At 39.6% G+C, this 10455-nt stretch overlaps 1 protein-coding gene across 1 annotated transcript; it reads right to left on the bottom strand.

The window, feature by feature from the left end:
• Positions 1-1517: 1517 nt before the first annotated feature.
• LOC117216338 (tyrosine-protein phosphatase non-receptor type 9) lies at positions 1518-9715 on the bottom strand. Its single transcript, XM_033462987.1, has 10 exons — positions 9383-9715; positions 7985-8218; positions 7801-7890; positions 7568-7708; positions 4243-4506; positions 3772-4157; positions 3442-3681; positions 3212-3362; positions 2907-3114; positions 1518-2819 (listed from the first exon to the last, which is right to left on the bottom strand). The coding sequence occupies exons 1-10, from the start codon at positions 9413-9415 to the stop codon at positions 2590-2592; spliced, it is 1977 nt and encodes a 658-aa protein (XP_033318878.1). The 5' UTR covers positions 9416-9715; the 3' UTR covers positions 1518-2589.
• Positions 9716-10455: the final 740 nt, after the last annotated feature.

The raw sequence follows: 10455 nt of genomic DNA, 5'->3' as shown, positions 1-10455 counted from the left end.
TAAATTTTGCGCATAATATACAGACTGTACAGAAAATACACGCATTGGGTTCTGGGCAAAGAATTTTCTCGGCAAAAAAAGATTCTCGTTCCAATGAGTTCATTGGCATCGTCTAGTGCGTAATGGCAAATCAAATCGTATAAATTACAAGATAAGTCGAACGGTAAATCTAGATTCTAGATCATGAAATTTAAATAAAACGCAAAACTCATAGTTAAACGTTACGCTAACATGGCAGCGTTCTTATAAACAAAAACAATTATAAATCGTATATCGAGAGCGGTCTAAACGGCTATCACATATTATATTCCGCGATGTAACAACAAATTCACCATGTCTCCGTTAAAATTCGTATCATACATTAAATTTAAGACGCAAGAAAAATTCATTGTAATATCAATTGCCTTTGTAACAACAATTTAGTATTACGATTTTCTTGCAACTATTATAATATACATTTAACAAATAGACGGTTAGACAGAGTGTTAGCTATAAATTGGACATCGATCGACATCGACATTCAGGATTTTTAAATCGTTTTAATAAGAAATTCTCAGATAAAACATCTATGCAAACACGGTCCCCAAACAGAATTTCTACTATTATTCTTGTTTTGATATAAGCGCGCTTCATTTCACAACGCACCTTTAAAAAACCTCTCAATGTTGCTTTTAACAAGTAAATGCTAAAAAATTCGTATTAAAAAGCGTTTGCATCTACAACAGCGCTTTTGGACACACCCTCAAATTATATCAACATTCGCATACTTTCTTCGTGTGAATACATTTCGTTTTCCGGCCGATAAGATTACGTTGTTGATAAAGCTATGGCGAAATGAAAGTTAATACAACCGTGTTGATCTATTGATTCTCCGATTAGTGAAATCAAAAATGTATATATCTTACGACACTTCGACAATATCAACCTAAATACTTAATGGCTCGAAACAAGTGGTCGATTCTCTAAAAATTTCAATTGTAAATCACACTGTTCTCTTTCTCTTATTCTCGTATTATACACGAAGGCTTTCGTGGAAGAGCGCGTTTTGAATTTGCTTCATATCTTTGCACTATAATCTTTAAAAAATCCTACCGTTGCTAAAACGAAGCACGTTTGATTCTCGAGGTAAACTAGTTGTTCATTCGCCCCTTTTAAAGGTTCAACTTCGTACGACTTTCCTAAATTTTTTCAACGTTTCATCGAATTGGAAGTATTTTTAATCTATGCAATGATCCCTGTTTAACAATCCCTGTAAGAGAATCTTTTTAGAAAGTGTCAGCCAACTATATCCAGACGCGATTCAATTGTAATTGTTCTGAGACGGTGTAGGAGATAATCTTTGGTTACCCAAAAATGCCTATTAAATACGATCGTCGATTACTTAGTTCCTGTATGACGGAAGCCGTTGTAACACGTTATAATATATTTGTAGGTCTTTAAATCTTACATATCAGTGACCGATCGGCCGTTTAAATTATATCGTCCATAGTTTTGTGATTTTTCGCAACATTCATATCTTTTTTTTTTTTAAGTTTCATTATACTTAGGTCTTCTTCCTTAATAAATCAGTTTTACAACTTTAACCCTCTCATATAAAGATTCTATAACAATATATCCTTAAAACTTTGTACTTGATAATTTAATTTTTAGACAGGCGTTCAAAGTATGAAAGACACGTCGTAGAAACAACAAAAATCAGCTAGCATTTAGTACGAGTTTAACAAAATAGACTCAAGTCCTACCAAATCGTAAATGACGATAAAAATGCGAAACTAATTATCGTAACGGAGAGTGCAATTAATCGTGGTTAGGATATAAAGTACATATTACGCGATAATGCAAGTAGCGATAAACTAAGCATACTATTATGAAACTACTATTAATTATTATTTATCTATCAAACGTATTAATTCGTATAGTAGTACACTAATATAATAAATAAAGTCTGTACGAATGAAACTGCATTTTATAGAGCGCCAAGTCTTGTGACTTTAACTCTGGTACACGTAACACAGAACACAAGAAAAATTCTTTAAACCTATGAAATAGCATAATTCACATACTTGTATACAATACATTATATATTAATTTAATTGACGTAGTAATTGTTCTCAAATGGAATGTTCATAAAGTAAGACGTTTCATACTTTACACGTTTTAAATAACTCGTAGTCATCTTTTAAAATGTACAATAAAATTTACATATGAGAGGGTTAAACTTGGACCGGCATCCGATTGTGCCACGTTTCACGCTATTACTCGGACAGCCGTTTCTAATTGGCACATTTGCGCCACTTAGAACGTCGTTTATTCTTAATATCGAATCGCTTGTTCACAGAGCAAAATACCAAGGAACAAAAACGGAAGGTTTCTGTTCGCACATATTGGCCTTGAAAAAACTAGTCTTTCTTTAGATATTCTCTAAACATATAGCCTAACATAAGAGTAGAAATCTGAAATATTACATCGATGGAGATGATAGCAAAAAATAACTTTTAGTTATTTAAGCTAGAAATAGGCTATGTAAGGAGATTGTTACGCATACTCGGGAAGAACATCAATCTGGTACATGATAATAAAGGTTACACCCTAATCAGAATCTTCTTCTATGGTTGGAGGTAACATAGCAAGATGTTGTGAACTAAGTATCCCTCTGGAAAGCGCATACTCTGCCAGAGCACGATGACAGAAAACGTATTGGTCTGGCATTTGAATACTGTAGGCCCTCTGTGCTCGGATTTTTTCCACAGTTCCACGAATGTCTACAGTTCCAGTATCTTCTAGTCGCGATATGCAAATATCTAATGTGCAAAATGTTCCTAGAAAAATAACATCCCGCGATAAGTGTCTTTGTTCTACTCTCTAAACGTTTTCTTTAAAACTCGCGTGAATATCGGCATTTATACCTGTCCTTCCTATTCCTGCACTGCAATGAACAACTATAGGAGGTCCTCGCGGATGTCCAGCCCACGTATCTCCTCTACTAGCAAGTAATTTATTTTGTTGTTGTCTTACTAAGGCTAGAAACTGTAACAGAGCTCTGGCCGATTGTGGGACACCGTAATCCGGCCACGCGGTGTACAGCATATGGCAAACTTCCCTTGCCTCGTCAGTCTAAAATAAAAGCGTAATGTATTTATCGATTAGAAACTTCTAAACATCGAGGGCGTCAGTTCCCGTCCTTGAAAGTTAAGCCAACACCGAGACATACCTTGTTGTTTGTAAGAAGAAGCATTGATATCGTATAATCGGGATTCGTATCAACCTCAAGAGTGGTTACTGTAAAACCTCCCGCTTGTACTTCATCTCCCGGTTCCGGTCCCCAATATTGTGCACATTTCGTGCGACCTCTTTCCACCACTCTAAAATCCATCAAAAATTATAGATATCTTTCCGGTTGAATATCAAAGCAATCAGGGAAATGTGCCTTTATCGATCTACCTTGTGGTCATAACGACAACGAGCGTTTGCTGTTCCCAAATCATTCTCCAGAAATCACCGCAAGTTTTCGGCAGCGGACCCTGTGTGCTAATAAACGCGTTCTTCTGTTTGTAACCGTCAACAAAATTAGCATTTATGTAATCCGATGTGGCGTCCCCGTCTATTTGCGACAGGCACACTCTACTATGATCGTAGCAAAGCACGTCTGTGTACCGGTTCTTCGACTGATTCGATCTTAATCTGAAAAATGTATCGAAAATTGTTTGTTAAACGACGATTCGGTGATAATCCTACGAAACATATTTCTCAAAGAATACAGCCTTCGCGTACTTTGCATTATTGAAGGAACCTTCGGGCGGTCTTTGCCTAATTTCCGTGTACTCCGCTATGAGACCTGCGCGTCCTCTCGAATGAATCTCTTCGATGAGTTGTTCCATGCTAACGGCCTGAATGCCGAGATCCCCGTGTAGGCTATCGTCGTCGCTAAACCCTGAACTAGCTGAGGACGGAGGCTGTACTGGAGATGGTGCCTCATCGGTTCCCATCCAGATATCACCATTCGTAATCTCGATATCTCCAATATTGGAGATACCATTTTTAACTTTGTTTTTATCGATTATAGGACTAGTTGAGCTACTGACCGTAGTTCCATTGGGATTTTGAACCGTGTGGTTTTTCGATGTGGGCGAAAGAGGAGTACCCACTCTGGGGGTAACCTACACATATAAGAAATCCATGAATCATTGTTGAAGAATTCTTTTGGCATCTACTAGAACAAATGGAAGCAATTAGAATACTGACCTCACAAAGCTCACCCCCTCCCCTGTTTGTCATGGATTTAAGACAGTGGAGAAGCCATGCCTCATGCTGTATCTCCAATGTGCCGCCCAAGCGATGCGGTAATGATTCCCGCGGGATATGTAACGTTAATTGAGGAATGGATACGGTGAATACTCTGTCCCTCAACTTTTCACGCACGAATAATCGAAGGATCTTGAAGGGTGCTTTGAACCACAGCGGTGCAGTCACTATTAAGACTTTTTTTAATTTTGCTGGATAACCACCCTGAAACAATACGACATCGTTATAGTACGTATACTCGACCGAAATTATTATAGTTCAATATTTACATTTTCCATCTTACATGCGACACCGTAAAGTATAAAACTGAAAATAATGGAACATATGCTTATAAACGAATTATTTACGCAAGTAGTAAACTGCAGAAACAAAGTAATAAAAAAAGAATAATCGAATAATCGATCAGTTTATAACATACAGTTTATTTTTATATAACGATATTATTATAAAAAAAAAAAACATTGCGTGCATCGCGCGCGCGTCTATGTGTTTGTGTTTAAAGATAAAAGATATTAAAAAACGATCGGTTAACGCGAGTGCATGATTTATTTTCGAAATGGAGCGACTTTCAAATTTGACCTTTGCAAGACGATGCAATAATAGAATAGTATATAAACCGAGAACTACGTTTTAGTGCCAACTGCAAGCAATCTTCGAATATATGTTTTACACGCGAAGGGGTTTCGTTCTAGAGGAAAACTACGGAATTACGTGGCACGAGTTTCGATCCAATTTAACGGTAAACCTGTCTTATAGGCTAGTTACGCGTTGCATCAAACGATGCAAAATTCAATTGAACTGGGACAAACGATTCATAGGCACGGGGTCGACGAACATTCAAGATTTCAGATCAATAGGGACGTGTAATGCGTGAAAAATTCTTTCTCACTTCTGGAGTTGTGCAAAATGCAGGAAACACGGTAACTTAACCCTCGGTACCCTCTGTGGTGTATATAGAGGGCGGAAGTACCGTAACGGCAACGACGTCAGCAGCAGCAGCACCACTACATCTTTACGATCTTAAGCGCACAAACTCTATTACATCGAAACCCCGCGAAAACACGACGAAAAAGTGTCGACGTCTTGAAGCTGTTTCGAATCGATTCAGAACGATTACCGATCGCTATACAAACAGATTTCCTATATCGAAGATCGTGACAGATGAAAATCGGGATCGAGGAAGTTACATACGAGGGTATTTTGGTGTGATACGAACACTTGAGCACAATCAATCAATAGATTAGAATTTTCGTTTACCGTATGTCGCGAAAAGGTGCACCGCAAGCGAATATTTTATCGGGCATCGATGACACAAGCTCGTTAGGCGATCTACCTATCAAACGACGGATCGTAGAACGTGGATTATCTAGTGTACGAACGAAGCGCCGATGTAACGATAAATCGAGCGCTCTCGATCGGCTTGAAATTCGATTAATCACCAGGGTATATCCAGTGGTCGTTGAATCGATGGAATCGAAATCACTGCCGACACTCGGTCAGTCAATCGATAGCGTGAAATTAGAATAACCGTTTTCTACGGTTGACGAGCATAACTCGCGCTGCTACAGTTCCCGATTGTTACAACGTCATTCTCGTGCCGCGGAGTGGTTGGTTTGCGTATTCGGATGGAACAACGCGACGATTCGACAACTCGAAGAAATTACAGCGATCCAAACGGTGGAATCAGGTTGTAACTTCTTCCGAACTGTGCACGATAATGCCGCAAAGGGGTCACGATGATTACTGACCACGAGCGTCGCGACGTTATCCCGCGCATGCGCGCCAACGACCCCTTCTTTTTACCACCGCTCTAGCATCCCTTACACGAATTTCTTTCTCTCCCCCCCTCCCCCCCCCCGGTAAAGGTGCGATCCTACGTGCGGTGACGTATTATGTCAGTGTCTCTCAACCCGAGGACCTATTCTTGCTTCACGTCCGGTACTTTGGCAATCAGAATTCGTTGAAATATGTGAATCGTGTTGCGTACAACCCGGGGGTTATCAACCTCTAAAACTCGCCACCGCTAAAACTAGAACGTTCCGCATTATTTTTAACCGCAGATCTGACTACGTAAACAAAATATCACCTTCACCGTGTAGCACCTTTTTCTAGTTTTTAGTGCGAACGCCCTTGAGGAACGTGATTTTGAAACGGGTCACATTATTTTTACCATGATACGAACTTTAATTTATCAGTCCATAACCGATGAAAAGACGAAACTTTATCGGGAAAAGTAGTAGTCAGTCCGCGACCGATTATACGCTACAGACGGGCATAATAGAGCGGAAAATGAAAGAGTATCGGAACGTTATTAGTCGAATAGAAAGCGATCACGTACCTTTATGCATTTTCCTTTTATATACTTCCCCTAGACACGCGTTTCAGAATAGAATTCTACTTTATCCCCGGTTCCTAATAAATAATCCGACTAAACTGATGATTATTTTTACCTCGGTGCCCGGTGACGTAAAAATGTTCGTTAGAAATAGTTTCACGAATATCCTATAACTGCGTCATTTCGACCAAAACCTTTGAAACTCCCTTGCCTCGCTCGCAATGCGCGGCTCACTGGGCAATTGCAAGTGGGTTTCCGTGAAGCGTTAACGACCCCTTAAACTTCCCTGTTCTTTGAGATACACCCTTCTATGTACCCCACCAGCAGACGCTTCGGAATTACTTTATGTATTGCTCCGTATTATATAATCGAGATTCTAAGCGACCCGCTCCTTCCCTTTTTGCCACCAACTAGGAGGTACAACGGTCCAATACACGCGTCTCAAATATTTTCTAGCGTGCAACGTTACGCATTCGCATATTAGGCTAATCTTTTTCACAGACTGGCGACACATGCGTGCATTACACGGTCTGATTTCGTCCGTGGTACGAATAAAAGCCAAAGATGTTGATTAAATTTCCTGTGTAAAGATAATGGCCTACATTCGGAACGATCCGTTGCTACCAACAAAGCCTCTTTGTTTCTCGGTGCTCTGTAAACTCCGGACGTAGATTCGTGAATGAGCCAAGGTGAATATCGAGAATGGTAAATTTGTTAAGTCGCGGGAGTATATATCAAGTTTCTGTCAAAGAGTAATAAATTTATTTATTCAGGATTTAACAGTGTTTATAATAACTGACTTAAATTTAACGAGGTGTGTCATCATTCTGGCGCTACTTTTTTGTATCTCGATAGAGTTAAATAATAAATATATGTACAAGGGATGCGTAGATCGTTTTGAGATCGCGCGTGCACGGATGTGAAACTTACCTTTAAGAGGGTGAGAATCTTTTGGGAGAGGTCATAGTCGAAATTCTGGTATTTGCTATCCGACATGTCATAAATAAAAACCAGACCGTGCTTTTGAGTTTCTACACTTTCTAGCGCTGCATCTAACTGGTACACCACACCCTGTAACGAGATAGTGAAAGTTCCATTATTAATAATTTACAATGTCTCTTATGGTATAATCTTCTATCAAGCTTTTGTAAGTACACACTCACTTGTAACGTTGTCTGGTGCGTGGTATTTTGTGGAAGGTGTAAATGTGCTGTAAAAATAGCTATGGCTGCCCCTGTAGCGTCCCTCGAAGGCTACAACATTTTCACAAATGCATCGTATAAACATCATGTAATCGAGAACGCCAGATCACATTCAGATTCTTTTTAACGAAAATTGGGAACTTACTAAAACTGTAAATTTTCCTGTGCGTAATTCACTGAGCAAAGGTTCCTGAGTAGGGTACAAAAGTGCAAGACCCTCTCGCCTTCTGGTGGCTTCGTGCTGTTCGTACAACGCTAATGCTCTCGCGACTTCAAATTTCCTCGCTGTTAAAAATTTCACAGCCGTGCTCCACGATACTGGACCGGCTCTTCTTCCAGCCCGGCATTTATTAACTGCTTCTATAAATTCTTTCGTGGCCTGTAAACACAACGAGATTGATCAGACATTTTTCAACAAAGCAGATCTTGTTAAATTTGAAATTTATTTCACATTAAATTTAACATTAACACAAAACACTTTCCTCTAATCATCAACTGCTTTCTCCGCTTAAATGGTTTTTTATATATCCCGACAAAAAAACGCTAATTCGTAGAATGCGCGAAATTCTAATAAGAGGAAGATGATCATTAATCAAAAAGAAGATTATACGAGACACGTTTGGAACAATGGTATAGTCTCGCAACATTTCTACACTGTCGAAACGCGTAACAGTCATTCGTCAATGATTTGTGTACATGCCCTGGGTACCGATCTAACTTCCGGTGCCCGACTACCTACCCACCGGCAACTTCCGCCATAGTACGCTCGCCGGGGACCGGTGTGGTAAATGGATAGATTCATTCCAGGGTCAAGAAATTTAATATCGTAAATCGATACTTTAATAAAGCTTTGCTAACCGACAGTTCTCGCTTTGTTTTAATTCCAACGTCACGTTTTGCTTATGAAAGACGTACACATTCTATTTAATGCCACGATTGAATTTTTAGAGCGGAAGATTCGTCGTTTTCCGCGACGCAGACCATATAAAGCCACAAAATCCTTTTGTTTATCAACCGCATACTATTCGATGATTTATTTGTCACGATATATGACAATTTTTCTATCGAAATTGTACATAAATCTTGACATATTCACGAGAAATAAGATAATACGATGTTCCGAGAATTCTCAGTCGATAAAAAGATCGAACATTATTGTCACGATGACAATGTCTAGTTATACAAACATTGATGATTAAAGCACGATGTACACACGCGAGTCTATCTATCGCACTTGTTTAATATATTCAACGTTGAGTAGTGTAATCGCAGTTGCAATTCGTCGAAAGACATTCCTGAAGCTCTATCGAGCAGGAAGAATTTAGTTCTTTTGTCATTTCCGTTGAAAATCATCGGGAAGATTCAAAGGATCAGCGCCAGAGAAACGAGCAATGTTTATATTACGCGGTTGTAAACACGTACGTGATGTAGGGATCGAAGTAAAAAAAAGATCGCGATCGATCGTTTCGAGATGTCGGCGAGATCGGTTGAAACAATTTTTGGATACAATATATTCTATACGAGACGATAGATAATCGCTTACCTGTTCTTGCTCGACAGTTAACGTGGCTGCCATTTTGACTTAACGCACTGACATAACCGAAGAATCGCACTAGCACGTACTTGTTTTCGACTCTATCCTAACGATCCTCTGTCTGTGGCTACACATTTTGTTTCCACACCAAAACGCACAACACTATCCTTATGACCGACTGGTCGAAGCGATGACAAAAACAAGTGAATTGGTCCGGCACTCGTTCATTGTCCGACGCTTGACACAGCTATAGCAGAACCGCTCCGACCCGTTCAGACGCTCGATCGTCTTTCTCTCCGTAGGTTGAGCGCCATCTTGGAAGCGTGAGTGTGTAGGCGACACTATACCATACTATACATTAACTACAGATTTGTACCATAGTTTATCGGTCGCCTGTCCTTCTCACGCCGGATATGCTATCATTGGCCGAGTATAGTTAACGTCGAAAGCCTCTCTGACTCCCCAAGTCTTATACGATTTCGTGCAAATTCAACGCCGGAAACAAGCCAGGTGTGTTTTGGAACGGAAGCAGAATCGTTGTTAGTATATTATAATCCGCACACGTATCGGTACGTGTTTCAATGCGCGCGCTCGAATACCAGTCACGTATATATTAATATGCTTTCAGAGGATCTCGCAGAATTTTCGCAAAAAAGGCTCCAAAATTCTTGCGCTTTATAAATTGTATCAGCGAATTTGTTGACGCGCGTCTGGCAGATACACAAAATCAATTTTTTGTCGGTAACGTGGGGCAACGCAGTCAATGAACGAGCGGTTCATCCTCGTACTTCAGTCCCGTTTTGAACCCAATTTGAACATTTCAATCTCGAGCGATATATGGATCGAAATTAATTTGAATACGTCAGATGCCGTTGACGTGATTGATATGTTAATATCCTGAATACCACGCCGTTAATACGTACTACGATGCGTGAGAGAAATCACCGTCGAAACGTTGCCAATAAGCAACAAGTTAGCGTGCGAGCTATACGCAACAAGTCTCATAATAGAATTAAGTTTTTGTACGTTTGTTCGAACTTGGGAAAACAAAGTTAGATGTATTTCTTCGTATAAATTCGATT

This window comes from Bombus bifarius, unplaced genomic scaffold, assembly GCF_011952205.1.
Source record: "Bombus bifarius isolate JDL3187 unplaced genomic scaffold, Bbif_JDL3187 scf7180000007973, whole genome shotgun sequence".
In the NCBI taxonomy this organism is placed as follows: domain Eukaryota; kingdom Metazoa; phylum Arthropoda; class Insecta; order Hymenoptera; family Apidae; genus Bombus; species Bombus bifarius.
Note: the sequence above shows the minus strand (reverse complement) of the source record. Positions and strands in the feature narration are given on the sequence as shown.

Bases quoted from the DNA above. Each gene is read 5' to 3' on its own strand.
- LOC117216338 (XM_033462987.1), bottom strand. From the start codon at position 9,415: ATGGCAGCCACGTTAACTGTCGAGCAAGAACAG. The intron at 8,219-9,382 runs GTAAGCGATTAT...TTGTGTTTACAG, and splicing joins TAACTGTCGAGCAAGAACAG to GCCACGAAAGAATTTATAGA. The intron at 3,682-3,771 runs GTACGCGAAGGC...TACATTTTTCAG, and splicing joins GGTTCCTTCAATAATGCAAA to ATTAAGATCGAATCAGTCGA.